This window comes from Dipodomys spectabilis, unplaced genomic scaffold (assembly GCF_019054845.1).
Source record: "Dipodomys spectabilis isolate Male_0828 unplaced genomic scaffold, ASM1905484v1 ptg000157l, whole genome shotgun sequence".
Classification (NCBI taxonomy): Eukaryota; Metazoa; Chordata; class Mammalia; order Rodentia; family Heteromyidae; genus Dipodomys; species Dipodomys spectabilis.
Genome location: NW_024870834.1, coordinates 491954 through 507094, shown reverse-complemented (window position 1 = coordinate 507094; position 15141 = coordinate 491954). Strand labels below are relative to the sequence as shown.

Here is a 15141-nt window from a genome sequence, read left to right as displayed (position 1 = left end):
TAAAATAAATAGAGATTTGAGAACTGACCAATACAGTGTATGAAATTAAGAATTTACTACTAGGTATGCATAGCAGGTATTTACTATTTGGTATGCATCTGTAAACAGAGATAAGAACATATATTCAGAGACGATAATATCGCATGACCTACTACAAATGTGGTTGGAGTCCCAGAAGAAGAGGAAAGAGAATGGAAAAATATTTTGAATGAGTAACAATTCCTCAAATTTGACAAAAATATATGCATTTACAGATTCAAAAGAAAAAAAAATTCAATATAAACCCCAAATAGGACAAGTACAGGGAAAATCACGCCTGAGCCTATCACAGCCAAACTTCTGGAGACAAAACAAAGAAAAATAATAACTATCAACTGTGAAATCTTGAAATCTGAGAGGATGACTGACTCAGAAGAGAACAGGGACGTGGAAACCACTGACTTCTCATCAGAGAGTGGATCCCAGAAGCAGCCATGGTATCTACACTGCTGACAAAAAACTCTGCCTGCCTGTAACTCTGTGTCCCTCAAGAATGAAGGAACAATAAAGACATTTTTCACGAATGAAAGCAGAATTCATTACCAGCAGGTGTACATTGCTGACCTGCGAAACGGAGTTCTTCAGGGTGAAGGGAGATGACATCAGGTCAGAACTTGAATCTTCAGCAAGGAATGAAGAACATTTGGAAAGTAATCATGCTGTAATACATATGACAATATGAAGGGTAGGGGTTAGGGAAGGGCTATTTATAACTGCAAGCTCTTTTCTGTGAATTGACACAATATTAAGGATGACTATTATCCCTTGAGCAGCCATTAAATAATATAAGGAGATATAGCTCAAAAGCAAGTAGATAAAGTAGAATTATGAAAATAGTTATTCCACAAAAGGCATTAGAGTGAAATAAAAAGAGAGGTAAGAACAAAATAAATGTCAATGTGATAGATGTAACTGATCATATCAGAAATTTAATTAAAAGTAAATGGAGGGCTGGGAAGGTAGCTCAGTGGTAGAGTGCTTGCCTTGCATGCATGAGGCCCCGGGTTCAATTCCTCAGTACCACATCAGGAGAAAAAGCCGGAAGTGGCACTATGGCTCAAGTGGTAGAGCACTTGCCTTGAGCTGAAGAGTCGAGGGACAGCGCCCAGGCCCAGAGTTCAGGCCCCACAACCGACAAAAAAAAAAAAAAAAGTAAATGAACAAATGCTTCAATGAGAAGAGATTGTCAGAATGGATTCAAAAGAAGGACCAAACCATGCTGCTGAGAAGTGGCATATCTTCAGGAAGAAACAAACAAGCTAAAAACAAATAGGTAGAATTAAGAGGAGGGATGCAAACAGTATGTGCAAGAAAATGGGAAGTATTTTAATAGTAATCAATAAAATAGACTTCAGGACAAAAAGTATTACGGAAGGCTACATGCACCTCATAACATACCATCCAAACACATGAATTTTTCCCCTACAGATTAAAGGGAGAATAATTTCACAACCACAGTTGAAGAATTTAACATCCTTCTCTAAGAAATTGGTAGGAAGAACTCGACAAGCCAGTAAAGATAGATTGTAATGATACCATTAAGCCATCCTAATTGACACTGTCCAATGCTGTATATATAACAAGGAAGGGATAATGTGCTTTTGAGTTCCAAATAGTACTTCACCAAGCTAGGCCATAAAGCAAATCTCAGTATATTTAAAGGGATTTAAATAACACAGAGCCTAGTTTCTGATCACAGTGGAGTTAAATTAGTAATAAATAATAAGATAATGAACAAAAAGGACAACTGTAAATATTTGGTAGCTGAACTACCATTTCTAATGGCACTAATGGTCTTGGTTAAGACAGAGTGATAGGGACCAGATGCCTGCTCTCATCTTAAACAACTAAGAAGCGAGACAGAACCTAAGAGGTTTTCAAGACACTGAACACCAGGCAGTGGGAGTAAGGGTAAGTCCTTAAGTGCACTGGCCTTCTGCCCGGTGACATCCTGAGTCCTTGTGGTGACCCTGGATTAGGAGATTGAGTTAGGAATTCAGCAGTGTTGAGTTAGAGTTGTTCTCAAGGAGGGGGAGGGTGGGAAGGGGAGAGACAGAAGGAGAAGGAAAGAAGGAGAGAGTGGGAGACAGGGAGAGACAGGGAGAGAGGAAGACAGGAGGAGAGAGGGAGAGAGAGAAAAAAAGAGAAAAGGTGTCTGAGAGGCTTCCCCCATGTTCTCAAGCAGCTCTGATGAGCACATGCTTGGTGAGGAGATTTCTTGAAGCGGGGAAAAGCCACCTGAAAGGAGCCATGAGAACAAACCCTAGAGCTCCCAGCACTTAACAGTTCACGTTCCAATAAGCCAGCTGGAAACTCTTCATAATCTGCACAGATATTAAGCTTAGTAGTGGGTAAAATAAGCCCTAAACTAAATACCTCTGTGATCTCTCCTAATAAAGCGTAGGAGCTGCCCTGGCAAGTGGTCTGCTGTTTCCAAGTAATTAAACTATGTCCCAGAACAAGTTGCAAGAGAATTAACAGGAATACAAAAATTGAAAATATCTAATAGAGTAAAATTCATTTTAAGAGCATTAAAGTCTTCAACTATGATTATGTAATTATTCTTGTTTCAATCCTGTGAATTTTTTTTTCCGTTTGGTTGATGTTCCACTGTGAGGTATATATTAAGGTCAAGTAAAATGTTGTCTGGCATCCAAATGAAGATTACAAGGCATGCAGAGAAATAGAAACATGTGAACTGTGATGTGAAGAAAAGTTGATCAATAGACCCAGAAATGGCAGAAATACAATTAGTAGACATGACCACTAAACTGACTACTACAAAAACACAGACAGAGAAAAGGGGGCTGGGAAGGTGGCTCAGTGGTAGAGTGCTTGCCTTGCATGCATGAGGCCGTGGGTTCAATTCCTCAGCACCACATAAGCAGAAAAGCCTGGAAGTGGTGCTGTGGCTCAAGTGGTAGAGTGCTAGCTTTGAGCTGAAAGCTGAGGGACAGCGCCCGTGCCCAGGCCCAGAGTTCAGGCCCCACGGGGAAAAAAAAAAAGACAGAGAAAAGCATAGGCAGGTTAAAGAGGGCATGGAAGAAATAGAAAAGATCCAGCTTGAACTTGTAAAGATGAAAAATAGATTGCATAAGATTAGTAGCAAATTAGAAAGTGTAAGATAGAATGTACATGAACTTGAAGATACAGTAATAAACAGGAAGCAAAAAGCTTGATCTGAGCATCAGTGATGTGTGGCATGACTTCAGATTCACCAAATATACATGGAATGGAGGGCCTTAGAGCAAAAAAAGTAGGTAAAGTTGGCTAAAAGTTTTTTGCTTGCTGAAAACCGTAGCTCATCTCCGTGAATCCCCTGACACAAGAAACATAAAGGAAAATGTACACAGCAATGTATCTTGATGAACTTTCTTATAACTAGAGGAGATCTTAAAAGCAGAGAGGAAAAAGCCAGATTATATACAGAGGGACAAAGACAAACTTGACCCCAGACTTCCTGGAAATAATGCCAGAGGAGAGAGGAACTCAGTTCGGAGAAGAAAAATGAAAACCCAAACCACTGTCAATTTCAGATTTAATACTTGGTGAACTATCCTTCAAAAAGAGGAGGCAGAGTACTTTTGCAGACATTTAAAAGCTGAAGTGATTCATCCCCAGCAAGTTTGCATCACAAGGGATGTTAATAAAGGGGGTCCTTGAGGCAGGAGGAAAATGATCCCAGATAGAAATCAACATCTCACAAGAGGAATGATGAGCAGGAAGTGGTAAATATGTAGGTGAATGCAAAATACTTTTTTCCTTATTTAAAAGTCACTTTCCCTGATGATTGACTCCTGAAGTAAAAACACAATGTATCATGCAGGTTGTAACATGTGGAGATGTAAAATGCAGGAGAAAACTACAAGGCTGCCTTGGGGAGATGGTGTGCGTTGTGTTTCCGGGTTCTACAGACAGTGGCGATATTACTTGAGGGTAGACTGTGATCAGCTAAAGATCTGTAAACCTTAAAGCAACTACTAATCAACTAAAGAAAACGTATAGTTAGGAGGCTAATGGTGGGAAGAAAATTGAAATAAAAGATCCAAAAGGAGGCAAAGAAAAGAAAAAAACAACAGGTGGGATAAGTAGAGCACAAATGGTGAGATTTAAGCCCCAGCCTGCTCAATAATAGGCAACGGGTGTAGACATCCCATTTAAAAGATTGGGATTGTTGGGTTGTGTTAAATGACAGTATGTGATTATACAGTCTACCTTAAAGACACAGAAAGGTTAAATATAGAAGGATGGAAAAAGAGCCAAGGCTAATAGTAATAATAGAAAGCCAGCATAGCTATATAAATACCAGATAAGCGGATTTCAAAGCAAAAAATATTACAGGAATAACGAGAATCAAAACCATGAGGCCATACCTGTAGGTGCATAACACCAGCTACACAAACACCATGTGCATAAATATTTATACACATATGTAATAGGAGAGCCTCAGAATGCATAACTGCCCAAATGGAATAGAGAAATAGTATAATCCACAAGAACAGTTGGATATCTCAACACACCTTTCTCGATATCTGATAAATGACACAGACACAGATAGAAAGCCAGTTAGATATGAAAGACTGGGACAGCGGTGTCACAAAACACACACACACACACAAATAAATTTATAGGATGTCGCAAGAACAGTTCTCAGAGACTAATTTATAACACCAAATGCTTATGTTAGTAGAGAAGAAAATTTTCAAATCAGTGATATTGGTTTCCATCTTAAACCACTAGGAAAAAAAAAAAGAGCAAATGCAAGTCAAATAGGCAAAAGAAGCAAAGATAACAGCAGAAATACTTGACATAGAAACAGAGATGTAGTGGTGAGCAATCAGTGAATCAAAAGCTATTTGTTTATTTTGAGACAGGACATCTCTGTGTGGTACAAGTTGACCTGACACAATCCTCTTGCTTCAGCTTCCCAACCGCTGGAGTGCAGGCGTGAGCCACCTTTCATGCCCCAAAGCTGCCTTTCTGAGCTGAGGTTACCTTTACCTAGAATCAGGAATGCAAGAGAAAAGATCTGAATTGTCAGTTAAAGGAGAGAAAGGAGTGACTTCGTTATAGATCCTGCAGATATTTAAAGGATACTAAGGAAATAGATGATCAACTTTATACCAATGTGCTCTATAACGTAGAGGATATGAATAAATGCCCTGAAAGACTCTGGTAACAAAATCTTACTCAGAGACAGCCCAGTAGCCTCATGTCTATTAAAGAAATTACATTTAAGTAGGTACCAGTGGTTCATACTTGTAATCCTAGCTATTAGCTATTCAGGAGGCTAGATCTGGAGGATCATAGTTCAAGGATAGCCCAAGCAGAAAAGTCTGTGAGACTCCTTCTCTGATTGATCAGCAAAATGCTAGACTAGAGGTGAGGCTCAAGTGGTAGAGCATCAGTAGAACAAACAAACCAGAGAAGAGCTCAAATCCCTGATTTACTGATTAACAACAAAAGAAAACAACGTAAACATTAGTTATAATATCATACTTGTACCAGTAAAGACTGACAGGCTAGAGAGGGTGTAGTAGGCTTGCCCTGAGTTCCACCCCCAGTTCTATTGATACAAATAAATAATACCTCCCCATATGATCAGGAGCAAAGCCAGGATGGCACTCTTCTCATGTCTAGTCAGCATTGTCCTAGAGATTAAAACCCATTCTCTCAAGAAAGCAGAAAAGGAGAAAGTAAAACTCTTCATTTGCAAGTACCATAATCATCAATCCTACTGAATCTATAAAGTAATTTGTAGAACTAAAAAAAGTAGGCTGCATTGTTGAGTCCAAGATCAGTAAAAAATTAATTCTAGTTCCTCATATTGGAAATGAACAATCTGAAATTTAAAAATCAGCTTTAATATCATTAAAACATGAAGTAATCAGGAATCTGTCTGATAAAAGATATGCAAAGTCTTTTCATTTAAAACCTGCAAGCCAGACATGATGGCTCAAGCCTGTACTCCTGGCTTCTTAGGAGGTGCAGATTGGAGGATGAAAGTTTGAGGCATAGGTGAAGAGACATTTTCCAGATTTTTTTTTTTTTTTTGGTCTGTCATGGAGGTTGAACTCTGGGCCTGGGCGCTGTCCCTCAGTTCTTCAGCTCAAGGCTAGCACTCTACCACTTGAGCCCCAGCACCCACTTCTGCCTTTTTCTGTTGGTGTGGTGCTGAGGAATTGAACCCAGGGCCTATGCATGTGAGGCAAGCACTCTACCACTGAGCCACCTTCCCAGCCCCTCCAGATTCTATCTTAACCAATGTGTAGACATGATGGCACGTGCTTGTCATCCTAGCTGGTGGGGAAGCACAAGTGGGGAAAACACTGCCCAGGCTGGATGGGGCTCTACCTTGAATGTAACTAATGGAAAAAGGGGCTGGAGACCTGTGTCAAATGGTAGAGCAACTGCCTAGTCCTGAGTTCAGTCCCCAGTATTGCCAAGAACAAAACAAAACAAACCTCAAAACCCTGCAGAACATTGCGTAGGGAAATTAAAGAGGGCTTGAGTAAATAGGTCCAGTTCTTGGACTAGATATTCAGCCTTAAGCCTAATCGGCTTGTGGGTTCACGGCAGTTCTGGTCCTTGAACACCTCCCTCCCCCAAAGTATCCTCGGGTTTTCACAGGCAGGTGGGCTGACTTTGTCCCACTGACAAGGGAGCACAGAGTCCGCAGGTTTGTACTGAGCTGTAAGGTTGGGAGTGGTCTCTAGAATCATTTTTGGGAGCAACAAGAGCTGCTAAGGGAGGTGGAAAGATGACCAGAAGCCAGGGATGAAGGAGTGCTGCCGGGGTGGGGGTGGGGACAGTGGTTGGCTGGGCAGAGTCTCCTATGAGAGGCAGAGGGTCCCCCAGAAGTTTGACAGCCATTACTTCTAGGTTGTGGTCTTTTTTTAATTTCTTATTTTGTGTCGGTCGTGGGGCTTAAACTCTGGGCCTGGGCGCTGTCTCTGTGCTCTTCAGCTCAAGGCGAGCACTCACCACTTGAGCCACAGCGCCACTTCCGGTTTTCTGAGTGGTTTATTGAAGATAAGAGTCTCACGGACTTTCCTGCCCAGGCTGGCTTTGAACTGCGATCCTTAGATCTCAGCCTTCTGAGTAGCTAGGATTACAGGGTGAGCCACTGACACCCGGCTAGGTTGTGGCCTTATGGATGGCTTTCTTTGTGTTTTTTTCCACTTTTGACAAGTTTTTTTCCTTTTCTTTTCTTTTTCTTTTTTTTCAGAGCATACTTATTTCCATTGTAACCAGAGAAACGGCAATCTTGTAGTTGATTCCTTTGGGATTTTGCTTTTTGCACTTCTGAACAGTTTGAATATTTTACAAGGAGATTGTATTTCTCCTCTAATGAAAACCCAAAGGCAGGTAGGCAGGAAGAACATAACTCGGGCCTGAAGCAACAAGCTGTGTTCCCAATCTAAGGAGGCCTCTGCGCCCACCTCTTCCCCCCTGCTCCTTGGGGTGGGGCCCCGTTTCAGGAAGCAGACAGTGGAAACCACGTATACAGGACATGTGCCAATGGTCAAACCACATTTTGCCCGTCATGTTCTTCTCAAATCTGTTACTTTGATTGGACACATACAACGCCTCTAGTTAATAGGTTGAATCATCTCTGAGCATTTGACAGAAGACTTGGCTCCTTAATTCGATGAAGGTAGTTTGGGATCTCTAATTGCTTCATTGAAAAAAGGCAGACACTTCAGGCCGCTGCAGTGTTTGGGAATTAATTTTTAAAGCCTGACAGTGAACATTAAATTCAATTAGGAAGAGCGATTGGCAAAGATTCCTCTCTTTTGCCCTGGGTCCTTTGAGCAGTGGCTGACTGGTCAGCATTGATTCTGGTGCCATCGCTGTCTGGGCCTTGTGCAGGAGAGCTGCTGATGTTTACATCCATACCTCCAAGAATTGTCACGTGCCCAGGCCCCACAACCCCCCCAAGCCCTTCCCTGGGCCTGTTTGGGTGACCCTGGCCCAAGAACTCAAATGTGCTGCGTTGCTGGCTGCCCTTGGCATCACTGAGTTAAAACTTTTTCCTCTCTTTCTACCTTGATCATCCTCTTACTCCTCTCTGCCCCTCCCGCCTTCTCTCTCCCATCTCCTTCTTTGCTTCTTCCTCCTCTCTTACCTGTTCCTTTTTGCTTTCTCCATTTCTTGTTCCCTTCCTTCTTCTCCTCTCCCCTTAACTTGACATCTTTATTTTAAATTATGAAGTCATTATAAGTATATGTTACGCTTAAAAACACAGAAAAAAAGTGTGATGTCACCACGTCCCCACCACTGGCATGGTAAAGTCCAGGGCTTAGTTCCCAGGTGGCATGGGGCCATCACCAGCAAGTGACGCACTGGCCAGGCTTTTCTCTTGGCCTGCAGGCCCACCCTCGTTCTGGTCTGGCCTGTGAAGTCTGGGAGGGCGTGGGGCGGTGGGGGAGGCTCGATGAGGCTCTGGCCTACTTTTTACATTTTTTGTTTTGTGGGCAGAGCGCAGCCAGGGCATGACCTACACACCGTCTTGGTGGCAGGGCCATCCACATGTTCAGCCTCTGTCCTAGGCCTCTTCTGACCGTTGTACTGTGGACTCAATGGCCTGCTTCTGTCATTCAGAACTGTGCTCCTGGCTCCTCCCTGCTGGGCTGCTCCTCCTGTAGCCAAGTCTAACTATTTCTTTTGGTGCTCAGGCCAAAATGTTAAAGGGTCATTTTGGTCTTTTCTCTTGCCCCCCTATCCCATCTCTAGTCCCGGGGGCTCCTGTTGCTTCTGCCTTCTGCCAATTCTCTCCTTCCTGGCCTCCAGTTGGTCCCAGCTACTCTCCTCCTGTACCCTGGATTCTTTTTTTTTTTTTTTAACCATAAACTAGAGACAATTTGTTGTATTTTCAACATGATATAGCTGGCAAAGGATTGCATCCAGAACATACAAATAATAAGAAAAAAATCAAATTCAAAAGGGAAGAAGCGAAAGAATATGGAAAAGGCACTTTAGAAAAGAAAAATCATGCAAGCCCAATAAGAAATGAAGAGAGTATCAACCTTGCCAACTTTTAGGAAATTCTAAAATGTTTTTACCTACCAGGTGAACAAAAATGAAAAAAGAATGCCTAGTGTTGGCCATAGTGTTTATAATTAGGTAATGACAGTAAAAAAAAAAAAAATGCCTTTCTAGGTAATTTGGCCTGTTAACAAAAATGTTTAAGGGACGACATTTTTATTTACCCTGGATTCTTGCATCGCCCCTCTTCTCTCTCCCCGCATCTGCCTTGCTCTCCTTCTTGTGTGGCCGCCAAGGCCCTGTTAGAAGATACCCTGTCCCCATCCTCTGCCTATGAAGGCCTGAATGTTCTGGTTGTGACTTTCTGACCTCATTGCTGATTACTTACCATCTCGGCCTGGTTGCCTCTTGCACACTGCCCTGTCCGCTCTTGCTTGGTGGTGCCAGGTACCCTCTTGTCTCTGCTTGCAAATGCTCCTCCCCCAAATTCTTCAAAGCTTCTTCTTTACCCTTCAGATCTTCTTGGAGAGATCTACCTGGCCACCCTGGCCCCTCTTCTTGACCTTACAACCCCCCTTCTTAGTTACCTTTTAAAACTTCAGTTGTAAGTAGGGTGTCGGTAGCTTATACCTGTAATCCTAGCTACATGGGAGGCTGAAATCTGAAGACCGTGGTTTGAAGCCAGTTCGAGCAGGAAAGTCCTTGAGACTTTTACCTTTAAAAACCAAAAATGGAGCTATCGTTCAAGTGGTAGAGCACTACCCTTGAGCACAAAATCTCAGGTACAACACCCAGGGCCTGAGTCCAAATCCCAGGACTGTCAGTCTTTATCAATACCAGATACATACCAGATACACAGTATATCATGGTGGCTTTCTCCCTCTTTCTTCCCCACTGAAACGCCACCTCTTGAAAGGCAAGGGGCTGGTCCTCATTTTCTGTTGAACAATGCCTGCCTAGTAGCAGGTACTCTGGAAGTATCTGTGGGACAACTGAACAAGCTTCCCAGAAGAGAGCATTTGGGTATCTTTGCGTGGGAGTATTCTCCGTCTCCCTTGCCCACCCCCTCCCGTGTGGCCACCTCTCACTCCGAAGAGGAGACGCTGCTCTGTATTCATAGTTCTCTCCCAACCCCACCCTTCTCCCTCCAATCCCAGGAGGGACCCCCATCCTCATGCATGTTCTTGTAGCCTTACTACAAGTGAATGAAGGGGCTGGAAGGTGGCTCAGTGGTAGAGCGCTTGCCTTGTATGCATGAGGCCCTGGGTTCGATTCCTCAGCACCAGCTAAACAGACAAAAGCCAGAAGTGGCGCTGTGGTTTAACTGGTAGAATGCTAATCTTGAGCTGAAGAGCTGAGGGACAGCACCCAGGCCCAGAGTTTAGGCCCTACAATTGACCCCCCCCCCCAAAAAAAAAGAAGAAAAGTGAATAAAAAAATGAGGTTGATGTTGTTTTGTGGGCGTCTCTTTTTTAAATGCATGCAATATAAAATTCATTGTTGAGGCCATTCTCAGCATTTCCATGCAGTGGCGGGAGGCACACCGGCACTGTCCCGCAGCCATCACCACAATCCATCCTCCTGCAGAACTTGCAAAACCGAGACTCTGTCCCCTGGAACAACTCTTTCCATTTCTGTGCCTGTGACTACCCAGGGACCCTCATGAAGTGGAGCCATGCGGTAGATATCCTCTTGCAACTACCTTATTTCGGTCAGCATCATGTCCTCAAGTTTCATCTGTGTTGTAGCAGGTATCCGGATTGCCTCTTTCTGCCCCTGCACCTCTGGATGGATAGACTACCTGTTGCTTATCCATTATCTTCCGTGGATACATGGAAGCAATAACAATATTGTTTTTATTTTTTATTTTGTTTTTGCAAATAATATTCTATGATCCTGGCTTCAGTTTGGGGCTACATACCTAGAAGTGGAGTTGTTGGATCATCTGGTAATTCTGTGTTTATGTTTTTGAAGACCCTCTATACTGTTTTCCAGTAACACCTTACAATTGAAACCCAGAGTTTCAGTTTATCCAAATCCTTGTCAACTCTTGGTATTTTGTTCTTTTGATAGTAGCCAGCCTAATAAGATTGTAGCGTGTGTGTGTTTTAAAAAAATGAAATGACCTCATACTTGGCATATGGGGCTTGTCTTATGTACAGAATATTAATTTATTACCAGTTGGCCCCGTTAACCCTGTAGGTCTTGGTAATTCATTTTACTTTGACTGTTTTTGCTCTTAATCCCATATTCATACGTGGTTTGGCAGAAATAGCCTTTCTCTGCCCTTTGCTGCCCTTCCATGAGTTCTTGCTCTACTTTGAAGTCTTTTGGCTGTTCTTCTGTTATTTCTGTCCCTGTTTCTAAATGTAACCACCGCTATTTCTTGATTTCTCGGTTTGAGGCCTAGATATTGACCCCTGGTACAGAAAAAAATAACTAGTGCGCGCTTAGCATCCTTTGAAGGCTCTACTTGACCTCTTGTTTTCTTAAGCATAGACATCTACATATTCCCAGGAAACCGCTCTCAGAACACCCCAACTTTGCCCTTTGAGAACCTACAGGACTTGGCCGGGAATGATTTTTCTCCTTCAATAGGAAGGTTACCCCTCGAATCAGGTCTGCAGGAGTGTGTGGGTGTGCTTTGTTTGGGTTTTTCTCCTATTAACCAAAAGGAAGCTTGGTTTTCCTGGTCAGGTGAGAAGAGCTCAGGGACTCGTGGCCACTGCAAGCCTCAATCACATCCCGCGGCTGTGTGATTCCTGCTGGTCACCAGCCGCTCACCAGCTCCTCACTCCTGCAATGCTTTCTTTATCTCCACTTCATGGATGGGGAGCCTGAGGCCCAGAGAGGTGAAGCCACTGGGCCAGGTCTCATGAGGGCTAAATAGCAGTGTCAAGTAGAGGCTGAGCTCTGCCTCACAGTGACCGTGAAGGCTATGGGTATGTCTCATTGCCCCGAGCACCCCTGTGAGCCAGGCCTCGCCAACCATGGGATTCCAGCTTTTCTGCCTTTCCATGCGAATGTGCAGCTCTGTACCTGAGCTCTTCTACCACTTGCCGAAGTCATTCAGTATGCATAGAGCTTTCTCCTGATGGCCTCGTTCACCCTGTGGGATGCTGGGATGGAGATGAGGGACCGTGCTTTCTCCCAGAAGGAAGCTGTCCCTAAGGCAGGTGCTGTCCCCCTGCCTGGATAGAAATACAGGTGTGGCTGGCCCCTTGGGGAGCTTCCTTAAAGAGAGCCCATGGGAATGGCTTGGCCTTGTGCCCTAGCCTCCACTGGACAGATAGCAGGATGTACAGGAGACTCAGAGGGTACTGTGACTGTTGCTGTGGCTAGCTGGTGTGAAGGGCAGGGAAGGTGAATGGACACAGGAAATGCTGTTTTCCTTAACCTCAGATCAGGTATCTGCAAGGGGAGGTGTAACATCTAGATGTTGGTGGAGCAATTAACGGGGCTCCAACTCCTGGGTGAGCCCCTAATTGCGGCTGAGTGGAGCCAGGAGACTAGGCCTCATTTCAATGCTGATGCTGTCTGTCTGCATTTCTGTCGCAGGTATGGAACGCCGTGGACTCAGGGCGCTGCCTGCAGACCTACTTCCTGCACAGTGAGGCAGTGCGGGCGGCGCGGTGGTCTCCCTGTGGCCGGCGCATCCTCAGTGGTGGCTTTGACTTCACCCTGCACCTAACAGACCTTGAAACAGGTGGGTTGGGCTGCATCATTGTCCTGAGGCACCCCAGCAGCTCTTCTGCTGAGGAAGGCTCTCTAGAGGGTTCTGGATCACAAACCTCATGTGGTCTTGGGGTGTGGGAAGGGTTCTTGAGAAGGGCTCATCTCTGGGTGACTCCAGATGGTTTGGTGGCCAGAATAGACTCCCTGCAGAGTATGGGAGGTAGGCCTCTGCTAGCCAGCACAGAAGACAGAGCCAAGGTTGTCTCAGCCCTGAACTGCAGGGGCTTTTAACATGCAATCTGACTGAAATAGATTTACCTTGATCATGGTGTCCTTTGGTTGGAATCCATTTAGAATTCCTATCAATGGGTTGCTGTTGGGAAGCTGATTGGTTCCGCCCCTCAGGGAAGTCTCTGGATGGGTTCTGCCTCAGTGAGCACACTGAGAAGGCCTGTGAGGACGTGGGTCTGTGTGGGCTAGCTCCTCAGGAGTCCTTGACCGGTGGGCCAGGGAGGGAGGGCTAAGCGGGAGGAGCTTTCCCTTCCCCAGGTCCCCCACTGGGTGACTGTGGGCACAGACCAGGTAGAGCTAGAATCAAACCAGCACGATTCAGGCCCACCTTCCTAATATTCACATGGCCTCCTGGGACCCTCCTTGGTCACCTTCCTACTGGGTGTCTCATTCAGGGTGAGGAGGGTTGGTTCCTGCAGTCTGGTGGCTTCCCCAGAGGCTGCAGGGCAACCTCTTGCCTATCTGGTCCAACAGCAGCCTGCTGGCCCCATTGATGGTGGCTCTGGGGCTGCCTCTTGCAAGATCTGAGGTTCAGCCTCTATAGTCCACGCCCCCCCCCCCCCCCCCCCAAAGCTCAGGGGAGTGGCATGATGTGGTATGAGGTGGTATTGGGTAGCTTTGGGTCCTTATTTTCTAGGGTGGTGCTGGAGATCAACTCAGGGCCTTGCACAAGCTGGGCATATATTCTACCACTAAGCCACACCCCAGACTCCTGTGCGCTCTCGGGAGGGGGTGACTGAGGACCTATCAGGCCACTCTTCTGGGAATGGCATTGCCTCTGGGCTCTTCTGAAGGCTCAGTTTCCTTCACTCAATTCATTACTTATTTTGTACCTACTATGTGCAAGACCTGGTGCTAGGACTACAGTTGAGATCATGCTGCTGCCTGTCCCTAAGGAGGGCATGGTTGAGGGATTTAGAGCTCTGCATTTGGAAGACCTCCTGTCCCCAGAGGGGACCTCTGCTGTTGAAATGGACCATTTTATCCATCTCCTGCCTCTCAGGAGAGCTCCTGGAGGGTGGTCCTGCCCTGGTGGTCTCTGTTTCCATCCACTGCCAGGGCTGCTTCTTTTCTCCCTGCCCAAGAGAGAGAAGTCCCTGTGGGCTGCTAGGGTGAGCAGGCCCAGCCCTCCCCGCAGTCTCCCCGTCCCGGCACACTCCAGCATCTGCCTGGGTCTCGCTGGGTGCTGTCTACAGCTGAGGCTGAGATGGCGGCTGCATAGCCCCCGTGGCCTTTGTCCTGGTTTGACTTGTCCTTTCTCTTCACCAAGTCTAGTCTCCGTTTACTTGATCTGCCTTTTCCGCCCATGGTGATTTGGCTTTTTCATTTCAATCTAATTAGAGCTCCCTGCCAGGAGAAGGCAATGCAGGCCCTTTTCACTGCAGCGCTTTGGGAATTAGTCACTCCGTGCCCATTGTCGTTAATGGGAATTTGGCGCCGGGGCCATTTATCCTGGTGTCCTCAATCAATACAGTTAAAAATCTGCAGATTCTAAAATGTCAATACCCGGCCTGAAATATGGAGGACCAGCAACATTTTATCTCGTTAATTTATAGTTCTGACGGGCTGTTGGCTTATGGAACAACCATGAATCAACACTTAATAAAATCTGCTCACAGATTAATTATTTGTGGCGCTCCTGTTTCCGTCTGTAATCTTCCTAACAAACGTCTCTGGGTACATTAGGCTGAGGTGGCCTCAGGGAACACTGGCAGATGCCACCAGGGCCCTCACCAGCTTTGTGAGTGACCCATCCTGCAGACCAAATCAGACAGTCTCCTCAAATGCCCCATAGCTTGTTCAAGTTTAAGTGGTTCTAGCAGTGCTTCTGGAAGGTTCCAGGCCCCCCACACTCAGCATGACCATTAAGGCCACTGCGGGGAGCGGGGGGGGGGGGGAGGGGGAGAGTAGTGGATGGGGAGTGGAGGGAGTGTTGCAGAAGCTGCTGCCTGTACTTCTTGCTCCTCTGTCTATGCACAGTTCTGCTCTCTTAATGTGCACCCAGCCCACTGGGTCATCTGTGTAGTACTCCAGCTCTACACTACGAATGGCATAGAAGGAGTATGGATAGGCTTCAAATTAAGACTCTTCTTTGTTTTATAACCACTCCTCCACTCCGAGCTAGGAAGATGGGGTACTCCTCTGGCT

The 15141-nt window shown here is 45.4% G+C and overlaps 1 protein-coding gene across 2 annotated transcripts in view; it reads left to right on the top strand.

The window, feature by feature from the left end:
• Wdr25 (WD repeat domain 25) overlaps positions 1–15141 on the top strand; it is a 128287-nt gene that overhangs the window by 72988 nt on the left and 40158 nt on the right. For both annotated transcript variants that reach the window (XM_042692549.1, XM_042692550.1), the window contains one exon: positions 12586–12733. In XM_042692549.1, coding sequence (XP_042548483.1) covers positions 12586–12733 — 148 coding nt within the window. The remainder of the gene's footprint in view (positions 1–12585; positions 12734–15141) is intronic.